Below are 15,764 nucleotides of genomic sequence, written 5' to 3'. Positions count from 1 at the left end.
CTGTAAGCCTTGCAACCAAATACAGGTAAGGCATACACTTCTTCCTCCGGATTCGCGGGGGATAGGGGCAGAGCCGGATCGCGAATGGTGAAATACCACGAATATCTTCTGGTCCGGCTCTGACCTAACCACGCCTCCCTCCCGCCTGCCTTCCCCCCGGCATCCCGACCTTACCTGGTGGTCTAGCGGGCTTTCGGGGCAGGAGCGATCTTCCTACACTCCTGCCCCGTGCAGATTGTCAATAGGAAATGGTTGCCGTGAGTTCCCGTAGTCTCTCAAGAGGGGAGTGTGTGGCGCAGTGGTTAAAGCTACAGCCTCAGCACCCTGGGGTTGTGGGTTCAAACCCACGCTGCTCCTTGTGACCCTGGGCAAGTCACTTAATCCCCCCATTGCACCAGGTACATTAGGCAGATTGTGAGCCCACCGGGACAGACAGGGAAAAATGCTTGAGTACCTGAATAAATTCATGTAAACCGTTCTGAACTCCCCTGGGAGAACGGTATAGAAAAATTGAATAAATAAAAAAAAAAAAAATTAAGCAGAGTGGAACCAAGCAGCATCCTTTGTAACATGTAGCTTCCTTGCTGCATCTTTTTAACATGAAATTCTGTATCGCCTGGTAGACTGGTATAGTTCTTACAAATGGGTTATAACCTCACTTCTACCAGCAGGTGGAGACTGAGAACAAACTTGTATATCAGGATACTTCCCCTCTTGCAATCCAGTCTTCCTCAGTCTCCATTAAAGCAGGTTGGAAGACTAATTCGGCTCCTCTCTTAGTATTGTTGGAATTTTGTTTTGGACTCCTGGGTTCCCCTTTTGTGCTGGATAGAGTTTGGACAGGTCCTGTTTGGGGATCTGTCCGACCTCGGGGATGATAAATTCGGTGGGTCTTGTGCTGGGTCCCTCCCCCCACCTTCCTCCAACTCCCCACATTTTTGTAGAGGTGCCTCAGCCGGCGGCCTGGCCCCCTGGTTGGCCAGCCCTCCAGCTTTGAGAGCCATGGAGTCTGTTCTGTCTTAAGTGAGGGGAAAAAAAAATCCTGAGGTATGCCGTTCTAAAGGGCTCAATTCCCTTTAAAACTGCCATTTGTATTTTTTTTTTCTCATCTAACCAGCACTTTTATTAGCTAGGGTGTTTTTCAGCACAATGAGCACTTTTAAGGGGGGGAAAAATGCTCATTGTGCTCCAGAAGTGAGGTACATTACATTGATGTCTTCTATCTCGCCAATACCTTTCAGTTCTAGGAGGTTTACAACAAGATAAATTGAAAGTTTCCTTTTAAAGGATCTTTCTTGTTTGGTGAGGACCTGAACAAGTTGGTTCAGACTCTCACTGATTCTAAAGTGCCTCGTTTGCCTAAGGATAGGTCTAAGCTGCTGGCTTAAGGGGCTGCTCGTCGGTGTGATTTCCGTCGCTTCCGCATTGTTCGGGGCGCTGCCTCTTTTCAGTTACATTATATTTAAACTACATTGTGCTTGTTAACCGTGTAACTACAAGTTCAATGCGGTTTACAAAAGACTATTAATGATAAGCATAGTACAAATGAATTAATCAGATACTTGGGAAATAGGTAAGTCTTCAGCTGTGTTCTAAAATGTTTATAAGAATAAGCTGTGAGAGGCTGCTTGGTACACTAGTGTATGATCAAGACATAAGAACATAAGAAGTTGCCCCCGCTGAGTCAGACCAGAGGTCCATCCTGCCCAGCGGTCCGCTCCCGCGGCGGCCCATCAGGCCTTGTGCCTGAACAGTGGTCCCTGATTAATTTTGTAACTTACATCTAATCCCATCCCTATAATCTATATCTACTCTTATCTGTACCCCTCAATCCCCTTTTTTACTTCTACAGCCTTGGACAGAAGGAAAATTAAACAAAGGATGAGTTTTTCTGCTGTGTTTATATGAAGCTAAGAAAATCTGGGCTCTCTAAAGGCTGGTTCTTCCAGTGCATGCATTCCTTTCGTTGGGCCCGCTGGGGTACGAGTAGCACCCCCGCTGGGTCTCCTGCTGCCCGTCCTGCCCAGTGACTCCTTACCGGCACCTGTCTTGGTTCTGGTGTGTGCCCAGCTGAGGGATTTTTAGTCAAAGTGGGCAGAGATCACGTCCAATCAGTGGGTTCTGGAGGTGATTTGGGAGTTTGCCCGTTCCTTGTCAGACCGTTTTCTTGCTTCTCCCTCGCAGGTGGCGTGAAAGCAGCAGGCCTTTCACCAGACCCTTCAAAGATTGTTAGATCTCCATGCAGTGGTTCCAGTTCCCCCGTAGAAGTGGGGCACAGGTTGGTACTCTATTTACTTTGTGGTGCCAAAGAAAGAAGGGACCTTTCGGCCCATCCTGGATTTGAAGGGGGTCAATATGGCTATTCATGTGCCTTCCTTAAGCATGGAAACTCTGCTGTCTGTGATTCTGGCGGTTCAGCTGGGGGAGTTTTATGACCTCTCTAGATCTGACCGAGGCCTACTTGCACATTCCTGTTCGGGCCTCCCATCATCGCTTCCTGCGCTTTGCGATCTTGGGGCAACATTGTCAGTTCTGTGCACTTCCCTTTGGTCTAGCCACGGCTCTGTGGACGTTCACCAAGGTGATGGGCATTGTCGCAGTGGCGGCGTGGTTAAAAGAGGACATTCTAGTTCATCCCTACCTGGACAAGCGGTTGATTCAAGTGATGTCGTTTTCAGGAGAGCATCCGGGTCATGGCTCGGGTGGTGGAGTTTCTGCAGTTGCTGGGCTGGGTAGTCAACCTTGCCAAGAGCCGACTGTCTCCTCTCAGCACCTGGAGTATCTAGGAGTGCTGTTCGACACCTCCTTGGGGGAATGTCTTCCCTCCGGAGGCCTGGGTAAGCAAATTGCAATCTCAGATTCACCTGCTTATGGCTGTCCTGGTGTCCTCAGGCACAGGATTTCCTCCAAGTCTTGGGGTCTTTGATGAGTTTCATCAATGTCATGAGGTGGTCATGGGCCCACATCCATTCTCTTCAGTATGCTCTTCTTTGGAGGTGGTCGTCTCAGAGGCACAGTCTGGTTCACCTTGTTCCGCTTCCGGGCTTAGCTCAGGGCAGTCTTCATTGGTGGCTCCAGATCCCCCATCTAGTACAAGGGGCGAGTCTGGATCAGCTGCAGTGGATGGTGCTGCTCATGGATGCCAATCTTCTCGATTGGGGATCTCAGTGTCTAGGTCACTCAGCTCAGGGCATCTGGTCCACAGAGGAGGCTTCTTGTTCGATCAATGTCTTGGAGACCAGAGCCATCCGTCTGGCATTGCCTATCAGAAAGGACTGGAAGGTTAGCAAGTCAGTCAAGGTTCTGTCGGACAATTCCATGGCGGTGGCTTATGTCAATCATCCAGGGGGGGGGCCCCTCCGGCACCAGGAGCACTTTGGTGGCACAAGAGGCGGCTCTGTTCATGGTCTGGGCAGAGTCAAACCTTCAAAAAATATCAGCATCCCACATAGCTGGAATGGAGAATGTTCAAGCGGACTTCCTAAGTTGTCACGTGCTAGATCCCAGAGAGTGCAGTCTTGGGGTCAGACCCTCATGGTCCTGATGGCCACAAGTGTCAATACCAAAACACCCTGCTTCTTCAGTCGTCGCAAAGACGATCAGGCCACGGGCCTGAATGATCTGGTTCAACCATGGCCAACGGAGGGGCTGTTGTATGTGTTCCCTCCGTGGTGACTAGTAGGCAAAGTTCTTCTCCGCATAATTCGCCATCCATGCCTCATGGTTCTGGAGGCTCTGGATTTGCCTTAACGACCATGGTATGTGGATCTGGTGAGGCATCTGGTGTCAGATCCTCTGCCTCTCTTGGATGATCTTCTGACTTAGGGTCCCATCCCAATGGTCGATCCAGGTCTCTTCTGTCTTACGGCTTGGCTCTTGAAAGGGGTCACCTAGGTAAGAAGGGATGTTAGATAAAGTGAGCACAACTCTCTTGGGGTCCCGGAGGCTTTCCACCTCTCATTCTTATGTGAGGGTTTAGCGTCTTTTTGAGGAGTGGTGTACTGCGTGTGGAATGGTCTCTTTGCGCTTCCCTGCCTAACATTCTAGCGTTTTTGCAGGATGGCCTGGACAGGGGCCTAGCTTGACCTTCTCTCCAGCTTCAGCTTGCAGCCTTGTTAGCCTTTCGTGGGTTGTTGAAAGGTCAGCGTTTGACTGCCATTCCGGATGTGCTTCTCTTCTTGCGGGCGACCAATTGCTCAAGCCTGTACGACCCTCTGTTACATCTTGGAATCTGAATCTGGTTATGTCCGTTCTATTGCACCCTCCTTTTGAACCATTGAGCGACTGCTCTTTGAAGGACCTTACTCTTAAAGCGGTCTTCTTGGTGGCTTGCTTCAGCTAGACATGTTTCTGAGCTGCAGGCTTTCTATTAAAGGGCACCCTTCTTGGAGTTTTCTAGGGAACGGGTTGTCTTGAGGCCTGTTCCTTCTTTTCTGCTAAAGGTGGTTTCTCCTTTTCATGTCATTCCTGCAGTGGTCCTCCCAGTGTTGGGTAGCCGGAAGGGCTCTTCCGAGCAGACAGTTGTGCAAGTTGGATGTCAGTTGGATCCATCGCTCTTATGTGCAGAGGATCCAGAGATCAGGAAATCAGATCATCTCTTTGCCCTTCTCGTGGGTCCTCATAAGGGGGATGGCGCTTCTAAGGCTACTGTTGCGTGCTGGATCAAGGAGACTATTACTTCCGCTTATCTTCTAAAGAAGTAGCCTGTTCCAGAGTTTCTCGAGGCTCATTCCACTAGGGATTAGGCAGCTTCTTGGGCTGAGTCTTCTCTAGTGCCTTCAGTGAATATTTGCAAGGCTGCAGTTTGGTCTTCTCTGCATTCCTTTGTAAGACACACCGTGTGGATGTTCAAGCGCGTCGGGACATGGTATTCGGTGAACGTGTTCTGATGTCGGCCCTTCCGGGGTCCCGCCCTTAATCAGTTCTGCTTTGGTACATCCCATTCTTAAGGACTATATCAGTCTACCAGGCAATACAGAAGGAGAAATTAGGTTCTTACCTGCTAATTTTCTTTCTGTTAGCCTGTAGGCTGGTATAGTCCCTCACCCTATCTGTCTTTGTGCAGTGATTGCGGGTTTTTGTTTTGTTCGCGTGCAGATTTTGGATTTTTCTGCGGGTTCTAATATTTTTCTAGGACCGGGGAGAAGTAAGAACAGCAGCTATGGCTCAGCTGGTGGGCTGTTGGGGATGTTTTCTATACCAGGATTCAGTTCTACACATGTTCCAACAGTAGGTTACCAGTGTTTGTTGTTTTTACACTCCTGTTCGGAGAATGTTATAGTGTTTTCAGTTGAAGTCTTTCCTAGGTTCTGCTTGGCTATTCGGCAGACTGGATTGCAAGAGGGGAAGCTATCCTGATATACAAGTTTGTTCTCAGTCTCCACCTGTTGGTAGCAGTGAGGTATAACCCATTCGTACCAGTCTACAGGCTTAACAGAAAGAAAATTAACAGGTAAGAACCTAATTTCTCCTTTCCTGTGTTTAGGTGCTGTTTGACCATATGGGTTGCCTGAAGAAGTATGAAAGCGTGCTGGATATCATGAAGGAATTCTTTGACCTCCGACTCCGCTACTATGGTTTGAGGAAGGAGTGGTTGGTTGGGATGCTGTCCGCAGAATCCTCCAAGCTGAACAATCAAGCCCGTTTTATCCTGGAAAAGATACAGGGAATAATAATTATTGGTAAGCGGGAAGCAGGGCAGAATTCAGTGGGAGGGTGGTGGATTTTGTATACTGTCAAAAATGTACAGATGTTCATGTGGCACCCATACTAAAAATATTACTTTATATTAACCTTTTACCTCTCATTTTCATGTTGGGGATAGTAATCGGCCTCATGCAACTTTCTGGCCTGGCCTTTTCTTGCCTTATGCCTTGATTTGGGGTGTTCATTGTGCAAAAGAAGCAATACCTGTCAGTTTGTTGAGTATCTGAGATTCAATTTTGTCTCATGTAGAAAACAAACCTAAGAAGGAACTGATTCAGGTTCTAATCCAGAGAGGGTATGACTCTGATCCTGTCAAAGCCTGGAAAGAGACCCAGGAGAAGGTAGGTGTACATTGTCCTTCAAAGGGGGAGGGGGATTCTATAATGGGAAAAGTACAGATTTGGGTTGAATGGTGCCTAATCACCACCTCTTTCAGCTTAGGAGTGAAGAATTGCAATCATCTAGGTACAAGTAGGTAGGTTCCTTCTCTAGAGATCCAACCTGGAGCAATATAAAGCAGTGTGACTGCCTTTTTGTCCTAATAAGATTAGTCCATAATGAAGGGTGGACAGACAGTGATCTGGACTCTGGGCAACCAGGGTCATGGGTTCCCTAACCATTTATCAAAAATGATTAAACTAGATGGAAGCTAGAAGAACGGTCAATCCATCTTTGCCAAAATGTATGGGTTAGCAGATGGAGACACACTTGATCTGTAGCTAAGCCTCTTATAGGGAAGAGCTCATCAGCCTTGGTATTCTATGTCTCAAGCAGATGGTAACAATAGCTCTGGACTGGGCTAGTGAGGCAGTTCCTAAGCCCATTTGGAGAACTGGTTACCCTATTGAGAATTATTCAGAACATCTGAGCCTTAGAGGATATCTGGAGGAGTCTGGAACCTCTCCCCTGTCAAGCCAGCTGAGTTGATTGTTCTCCCCCCCCCCCATAATTTTTCTTCCATAAAAATCAAATAAAAATTGAGCACATTTTTTTTGTTGTTGCTGGGAAATGGTCCCTATTTCTTTCTTTTTTTTTTTTTTTTTTTAAATGTTATAAAAGTAAGATTACATTTCTTCTGGCATTTTATTTGTTTATTTTATTATATTGTAGCATTTTTATTCCGCACTATCAGTAAGTTTTTAAGCAGATTACATTCAGGTACTCAGGTATTTTCCCTAGATGTCCCGGCGGGCTCACAATCTGTCTAATGTACTTAGGGCAGATGAGGATTAAGTGACATGCCCAGGATCACAAGGAGCAGCAAGGGTTTTTGAACCCACAACACAACACTCACACTGTACAATATTAAAGACATTCAGCCAAACATCTTTGATATAATCACAAACACACTTTACATTGTTTATCTGCATATATAAACACACATACATTATCAATATATCTATATAACATTGTATATCTTGTTATTCATAAATAAATTTTTAAAAATCTAAAATCCCACTTAACATATACTGTAAGCGCATCCATGGAAATTTAAAGAAAATAATACGAAACAAATTCTTTATTGTCCATCCAGACTGGCACAGAAACTGATGGGTAATAGCTCATCATGACCAGCAGGTGAAGACTGAGACACAAACTGCTGACTGTAGTACAAGTGGGCTGTGCAGTCCCAAGTACAATCAGTCTGCTCTCGGTCTCCAACAACTAGAGGTGGTAAGCCTATGTAGTCTTTCCTTGGTTTAGTGTAGGTCTGTTGGGATGTTGTTTTAAATTTGCCTTGTCCCTGGTTGTGGTGCTGGATTGAGCTTGGGGGACTATTTCAGGTGTCTGTCTGACCATGGGGGGAATGCCACCCTCAACTGGTCAAGTCCCTCCTCTCATTTCCCCCACCTCCCCAAATTTTTATTTTTTGAGGTGCCTCAGTTGTAAGCCTTGCCACCAATTTACTGGCAAGGCATTTAACTTTGAGAGACAGTGGGGTCTGTTCCATTGTAAATTAAAGTTATATGGGGGTGGGGGAAGTCCTGAGGCAGTGCTGGTCTGAAGTGAAGCCTTCAATTAAGGTTAATAGATTTTTTTTTATCACTAATTGACTGCAGGCGTGCGGTTGATGCGGCGGGCGTGTACATGAAGGGGAATCCTCATCGGCTTTGGGTGCTGACAAGAAGGGTTCCCCTTTGCGTGTGCACCACAAGTCAGCAGCAGGCAGTAGGAAAGCCCTGGCTTCTACCGTCCACACGGGGATTTCCTCAGCCGCAGATAGTCAGGAAAATAAGGTTTCCCTTACCACCGATAATGCTGGGACTTCTTTTTTGCGGCTGCCGGCTTGCCTGCTTTCGTGGATAGATCTGTTCAGGCCTGTTTGCTGCTTCAGGCCTCGGGGGAGTTGTTTTTCATCAGGTTTTTCGCCGGTTTTTGCATGAAGCATCGCCATCTTGCCTGTGGCCTGAGGTAACCTTTCCCCTGTCTTAGAGAGACAGGAATATGTTTGTGCTGGGTCTCCTGTTTTGGCAGTGAGTCCTACTTTGCTGCCAGGGGAGTTTGGGCCAGATTTTGTTTTAGCCAAGTACAAGGCTTACTTGCAAGCAGCTGGGAGTTCTGTTTTTTTCCCCTGGTGATCTCAGCAAAAACTTCTTTTCGGTGCCAGATGACAGATCCTTCGACATCCACTCCGACGTCCTCTAAGCCGGCACCGACTTCTTCGACGCCGCACAACATCGCTCCGGTGTCGCAACCCCCAGGTAAGCCGGCTAAGAAGCCTTCCTCTTCCCTGGAGCAGCCTCCAGTTGCTGTGGCAGAGAGTCCAGTCCTGCCGACCTCGAGGCGCCCCTGTAAACGCTCCGCCCCTATAGAGATGAGTGCATTATCGTCTGCCTCCTCATCCTCTGGGCGTCGAGCGGCACCGCAGGTACCGCAGAAAAAGAAAGCGGTACCGGTGCCTTCCTTGGATGACCGTATTGCGGCTGTCCTTCAAGTCCAACTTAAAGAGCAAATGCAGCAGCTCCTTTCTGCTCTGTTAGCACCGAACCTTCCAGTTCCGGTCCGGTCTGAGCATCCGGTACCGGCAGTGGAGCAGCCTATATTGTTGGCTTCCACTCTATTGGTACCGGACCACTCTGCCTTTTCGGTCTCCATGCCGGTCTTGTCTGCGGAACAGAGAGGCCTACATCGTGCTGTTCAAACGACCTCCGAACCCACACAGATTTCTGACCACTCCAGACACCAGCAACCTCTTACTTTCCCGGGTACCGCATCCTTGCGATCTGGGAAGTCTGTACGCAAAACCCTGCATACTGCACCTTCGACACCGGGCTCCCGGGGTTGCGGTTCTCAGGTACGGGACCCTGATCTTTGGGATGACTCCGAAGAACCTCTGATGTCCGATGACGAGGTTTCTTCGGCTGAGGAAGACCCCTCCATGCAGGAACCTGCTAAACCTGATCAATTCTCCTTTACAAATTTTTTGAAGGAAATGTGTGAGTCTCTTTCTATTTCTTTGGAGGCTGAATCTAAAAAGTCTAAGGCATTTCTTGAAGCTTTAGACTTTGATCAACCTCCCAAGGAATTTCTCAAATTACCTCTCCATGATATTTTAAGAGAGACTTTTTATAAAAACTTGGAGACACCTTTAACCATACCTGGTGCTCCTCGCAAATTAGACACTTTGTACAAGGTTATTCCCATTCCAGGCTTTGACAAGCCTCAACTCCCGCATGAATCCTTACTCGTGGAATCCACTTTGAAAAAGACTGCGGGCATTAGTGTCTATGCTTCTGTCCCTCCTGGCAGAGAAGGTAAGGCCATGGATAAGTTTGGCAAGCATCTCTATCAAAATGCTATGCTAGCCAATCGCTCAGGTAATTATGCCTTTCATTTCTCATTTTACCTGAAGCACCTTATCCAACAACTTTCTTCTTTTGAGAAATATCTCCCTGATCGGAAGGTTCCTTTATTTCACCAATATTCTTCCAGTTTATTACAACTTCGCAAGTTCATGGTGAGTTCAATTTATGACACCTTCGAACTCACTTCTAGGGCTACTGCAATGGCTGTTGCTATGAGACGTATGGCTTGGCTTAGGGTCTCAGAACTCGATGTCAACCACCAGGACCGCCTTGCCAATGCTCCGTGCTTAGGTGACGAGTTATTTGATGACTCTCTGGATTCTACCACACAAAAAGATGTCTGCGCATGAGACTAGGTGGGTCACACTGCTGAAAAACAAAAAGAAGCCTCCACCTACTCGTCCTTTTCGCCAGCAATCATCTTACCAACGTCGCTACTCTGCTTGTCCTCTTCCTCCTACTCATCAGCAACCTCGGCGACAGCGTCAGCAACAACGCCAACAGCCTCGTTCTCAACAGCAGCAACCGGTGAAACCACCTGCACCACGTAAGCCTACTCAACCCTTTTGACTTCCTTCTCCAGGACATAGCCAGTCTTCCACCATCCTCTCTTCTGCCCCAACCTATCGGAGGACGTCTTTCCATTTTCCTCAGCCGTTGGGAACTCATCACTTCAGAGATAATCAAAAAGAGTGAAGATTAACTAGTAATCATAAGATCCACAAAAAAGTTAATCTGGAGAGCAATTATAAAGTTGATATTCGTCAAATCATTAATCTAATTATTAATTAAGTGAAGGAAAAGATCTCAGAGTTGCCACTCCTAGGATCATAATAATATCATCCAATATGGAATAGTGGCGTGGATATCTTTCATAGATCATAAAACCTTCACTATTGTTATATAATTACATTGACTAATTACATCAACGTGACAATTGAAGCTAAAATTCTCTACATATTATTTACTAAAAAAGTACTTGAATAAAACTGTAGATAAAGTGACAAGCGCAATCCACTAATTAAAGTGACTAATGCATTGGTTAAATGTATAAACTTTAAAGTGGCTGGTGCTATGACTGGCCTGTTAAAGTGACTAATGCTATAAAAAAGCCTAAAAAGTGTCTAATGCTTTGTGCTGCAAACTGTGCAAAAAAAGAAGTAATGTTGGCTAAATACTTTCCTAAATAGAAACTCTACAGTTGAAAAAGTGACTAAAAAAGCTAACATAGCCATACTGATAGACAATGCAGTAAGCTCAATGGGTATATGAATAAACACTTGAAAACACACTAACTAAAAGTTAGGTAGTTGTTTAGACTGCCCAATCGTATATAAACAGATGTAAATTGAGCTATTGCAAATGGCAAAAAAATAAGGCTGCTGAGATAGCTAACCAAAACTATAGAGAAAGCTGATATGATAGTCAGCCAAACAGTATAAGCCAACTTATCTTATCCAAACTATAAAGAAAGCTGATATGATAGTCAGCCTGACAGTATAAGCCAACTTATCTTATCCAAACTATAAAGAAAGCTGATATGATAGTCAGCCTGACAGTATAAGCCAAAAAATGGCACTTATCTTATAAAGCTAGAAAAACGGCAAAAAGATTTAAATGACGGTATAGCGCTATGCATCTTATCTTATCCGATGGGACCCGTTTCGCCGCTATCATGCGGCTTCATCAGGGTTTTATGGATAACACTCTAAAAAGAATAAGATACAAGAAAAAGAATTGTAGTGCATGCCATAAATGCGTTAAACAGTTTATCTAAAATATAAGCACAACAGACTTACTTCGATATAAGCAATTCGAAACGTTCTTACACGATTCTACTGGCTGAAAAATGGCACTTATAAACATAAGACGCCAACGCATGCGCAATAGAGAAACCTAACAAAATAATCTGATTGGACAAAAAAGGTTCTCAATGTCATTCATTCATATAATGATTTTGATTAAAGATATCGAGCAAACAGAGTTATAAAAACACTGACCAATCAACTGTGGTGTTTAAACCAAAAGGATGTATACTTTTAAGATTGTATATCCATCTTAATTCCCTTTGTTTGAGTCTTTTTATCCTATCGCCTCCTCGTTGGATTGGAGGCTCGTGATCGACAGCCAAACAGCGGAGATCATTAAACTTATGATTTAAAGCGGTACAGTGTTCTACAATGACTTCTGAACATCTATTACGTTTAAGATTTGACTTATGTTCAGAAATCCTAGTTTTTAAATCCCTTGTAGTCATGCCTACATACAAGAGATCACACGGACATATGATAACATAAATGATAAAAGTGGATCTGCAATTCATCAAATGTTTAAGCACATATGATTTCTTATCCTGTGGGTTAGTGAAAATCTTAGTTTGTAATGTGATGTCACATATATTGCATGATAAACACTTGAAGTGACCTTTAATATTATGAGATGTTACATAAGTTTTCATAGTGGATGGACATAAGATTTCTTTTAAGTTCGAATTCCTAGAAAAGGCAATTCTAAGGTTCTTATCTTCAAAAACTGGGTGTAGTTTCATGATTTCCCAGTTATTTTTTATAATCTGCACAACCTTATTACTGTTTGAAAAATATCTTAACACACAGGTCTCAGCGTCATCTTCCAAAATGTTTTTCTTCCCAGTCTGCAATAAAAGATTGATGTATTTGACACGTCGTCTAGCTTGCTTTAACACATGGTTGGGATACCCAAGGGAGGAAAATTTTTCTTGTAAAGTCCGTGATTGCTTATTGTATTCATCCAATTGTGAACAATTCTTTCGGATTCTTAACATTTGGGAAAAGGGCAAACTCTCCTTCAATTTCCTCGGATGGCAGCTGTCAAATTTTAAAAAAGTGTTCTTATCTGTTGGTTTAATATAAACCTTTGTAACAAATGAATTGTTAATTTGACAGATATCGACATCTAAAAAATGAATATGTTCTGTGGATGATTCCATAGAAAATGTGATGTTACTGTCACAATTGTTTAACCATATGTGGAATGATGTAAGTTCTCTAAAATCTCCCTTCCACAGTAGGAAAACATCGTCGATATATCTGTGCCATGAGTAGATCTTAGATTCGAATGGAGAGTTTTTAAGCAGACGCTTCTCTCCCCTCCCAGCTCAACCCCCGCTGACTCTGCGACCCTCCCGACGAGATGACTTAAATAACAAACCTCCCTCCAGCGTTGGCAGCCGCAGCACGCTAAACAGGCTGGTTCGCAGCTTTCTTCTGCCGTTGAGTCTCTCTGTCGCGTCATTGATGACATCATTAGTGACGCGGCAGAGGGACTCAACTGCAGGAGAAAGTCGCGAAGCAGCCTGTTTAACGTGCTGCGGCTGCCAACGCTGGAGAGAGGTTTGTATCGGTATTTGCAGAAGCTCTCCCCCTCCAGTACCTGTGCAGCACTTTGTCTGTGTCAATGCCGTCTCTGAGTGGTGTCTGTTTCTCCCGCTTTGTCTTGTCGCCGCATACGCACTCTGGCCACAGACCTACAGATCAGGGATTACAGATCACGCAGGTCTGAGTGCGCATGCGCAGCTAGCGTTTTATTATATAGGTTACGATTCATCTTAAAAATAATATCATCCTTAAAAATTATCTCATTACTATATTATCACAAAGGATTAAATAGAGTATATATAGGCCTCAGGAAAGGTCTGGTGGTTTCTTCTTCCATGTCCCCATTGCGGGACTGTCGTGTTCAGGTCCCTCTTCTCTCGGGGGTTCTCTGGTGTCTCCCCAAGATGTTTAAGGCTTCTTACCGGGGACGGGGCGGGGATGCTACGGTCTCCCTTGCGACTGCCGGGTTCTCCAAGGGATCTGAGTCTGGTTCGCCACTCACTGACTTGTCTGATCTATGAATCCCTGGCTGGGATTTCTCAGATATGTTGTCATCAAGACTGATTTCCTCGTTACGGTCGCTTCTGCTCAGGGTCTGTCGGAGCTTCATGCTATGTCATGCAGGAATCCTTTTCTCCACATTACGGAGTCAGAGTTTTTTTTTTGAGGACCTTGTCTTCTTTTCTTCTGCACATGGGGTCAGCAGTCCACGTCACCCAGGTAGTTCGGCTACCCACTTTTGTTCTGTCGGGTTCCAAGTCTAAGACCCATGTTTTGCGGTCTCTGGAGTTGTTAGATGCCTTGAGGCTACTAACAACTTCCGTCTGTCGGACCATCTGTTTGTCCTGGCAGGCCCCGCACGCCGGAGTCGGCCTGCTTCCGAGGCTTCCTTCTCGCATTGGTTGCATGTGGGCATTTCCGCAGTCTGTGTGGTGACGGGGAAGCAGCTTCCCCTTGGCGTGAGGTCACTCTCCCGGAGGAAGGGCTTCCCCGTGAGCTGACTCTCATATGATCTCTCACCTGAGGAGATTTGTCGGGCGGCCACTTGGGTTTCCCTTCATATTTTTTTCTCAGGTTTTGCCAGCTTGATGTGGCAGCTATGGGTGTTGCGGCCTTTGGCCCTTCTATTCTGGCAATTAGCTCGTTGGAAACTGGGAACACGGTGTTCGGTGAGCATGTTCTGGTGTTGGCCCTTCAGGGGTCCCACCCATGATGGGAACTGCTTTGGTACGTCCCACTTGTAAGATTAACCTCTACAGGTCTGGAGAGTGCTAAAGAAGGAGAAATTAGGTTCTTACCTGCTAATTTACTTTCTTTTAGCTTCTCCAGACCGGTAGAGGTCCCCATCCTGTCTGTTGTTGTGGCTGTTGCACGGGCAGTTTTGTTTTTTGCTGCGGGTTCTAGTATTTTTCTAGGGCCAGGGAGAATTGAAGAGCAGCGGCTGTGGCTTAGCTGGCGAGCTGTGGGGACATTTTCTTTCTGATATTTCTCCTCTGCATTTTCCAACAGCATTTGGATATGTTAATTATTACTCCTGTTCGGAGTATTGTTTATTTCTGTTTCCAGTTCTTAGTTCTGCTTGGCTGTTCGGCAGACTGATAGGAATAAGGGAAGGTATCTTAAGTACTATTCCGCAGTTTTGTTTTCAGTCTTCACCTGCTGATCATAATGAGATATATAACCCACTTGTAAGATTAACCTCTACCGGTCTGGAGAAGCTAAAAGAAAGTAAATTAGCAGGTAAGAACCTAATTTCTCCTTTTCAAAGCTCATTACTCAGGGTCAGGCAGCTTCTTGGGCTGAGTCTTCTCTTATACCTCCGGTGAATATCTGTAAAGCTGTGGTTTGATCTTCTCCATTCTTTTGTGTGACACTACCATGTAGACGTCCAGGTGCGTCGGGATGCAATGTTCGGTGTGCATGTTCTTGTGGCGTTCCTTAGGGGCTACCACCCATAATGGGTACTGCTTTAGTATGTCCCATCAGTTTCTCTGCCTGTCTGGAGGGATGATAAAGGAGAAATTAGGTTATTACCTGCTAATTTTCTTTCTTTTAGTCCCTCCAGACAAGCACAGAGACCACCATGTCGTTGTTGTTTTTTTGTGTGTGGTTTTTTTTTTTGGAGTTTTGCACGAAGAGTACTTTTTTTTTTTTTTTCTTTCTGCAGTGTCTTTTTGTCTGGGTTGTTAGGGGAGATTAAAAGAATAGCAGCATTTGGTTCGTCTGGCGAGCTTTGGGGACATTTTTGAAGGTTTTTATTCTAATTAATATCCAACAGTATTTCTCTCTGTTCATTGCTATTCTCCCTCTGGGAGTGAAGTTGCTGTTATAGTTCACAGTTCTCAGTTTCTTAGTTCTGCTTGGCTTTTCGTCATACTGATTTGTACTTGGGACTGCAGCCCACTTATACTATAGTCAAAAGTTTGTATCTCAGTCTCCACCGACTGATCGAGGTGAGCTATAACCCATCACTTTCTGTGCCAGTCTGGAGGGACAATAAAGAAAATTACCAGGTAAGAACCTAATTTCTCCTTCTTCCAGGTGTTCAATGAATGATAAGCTTCATTTCAGCTCAGAATGGTCCCTATTTCAAGGGATATTTTAGGAGGCGAGATTTAAATTTTTTTGATTCTCATCACCCACCTCCAATTAATTTTTTTACATGAAGCATGGAATGTTGTTATCTGTCCTAGTACTCAAAAGAATGTCTATTTTTAGCTAGCTGACTTGTTTCTTTATTCTCTTGATCAGCTACAGGGAAAGTTACAGGTAGAATCGGACAGAACTTGCCTGGGTGGGCATGCCAGAGCAGTGATACTGTTGTTCCCACCTTACTTGCTTTAACTGCTTTTGTACCCAGAGTGGCACGGCCTGCTGTCAGCTCCCCTGAAGTTTA

General features: G+C 45.2%; 1 protein-coding gene across 3 annotated transcripts in view; it reads left to right on the top strand.

Moving 5' to 3' along the window:
- The window catches only part of TOP2A (DNA topoisomerase II alpha), a 276,538-nt gene that overhangs the window by 176,235 nt on the left and 84,539 nt on the right, over positions 1 to 15,764 (top strand). For all 3 annotated transcript variants that reach the window (XM_033918323.1, XM_033918324.1, XM_033918322.1), the window contains exons 24-25: positions 5,486 to 5,681; positions 5,956 to 6,047. In XM_033918323.1, coding sequence (XP_033774214.1) covers positions 5,486 to 5,681; positions 5,956 to 6,047 — 288 coding nt within the window. The remainder of the gene's footprint in view (positions 1 to 5,485; positions 5,682 to 5,955; positions 6,048 to 15,764) is intronic.

Source organism: Geotrypetes seraphini, chromosome 13 (genome assembly GCF_902459505.1).
Source record: "Geotrypetes seraphini chromosome 13, aGeoSer1.1, whole genome shotgun sequence".
Lineage (NCBI taxonomy): Eukaryota > Metazoa > Chordata > Amphibia > Gymnophiona > Dermophiidae > Geotrypetes > Geotrypetes seraphini.
Note: the sequence above shows the minus strand (reverse complement) of the source record. Positions and strands in the feature narration are given on the sequence as shown.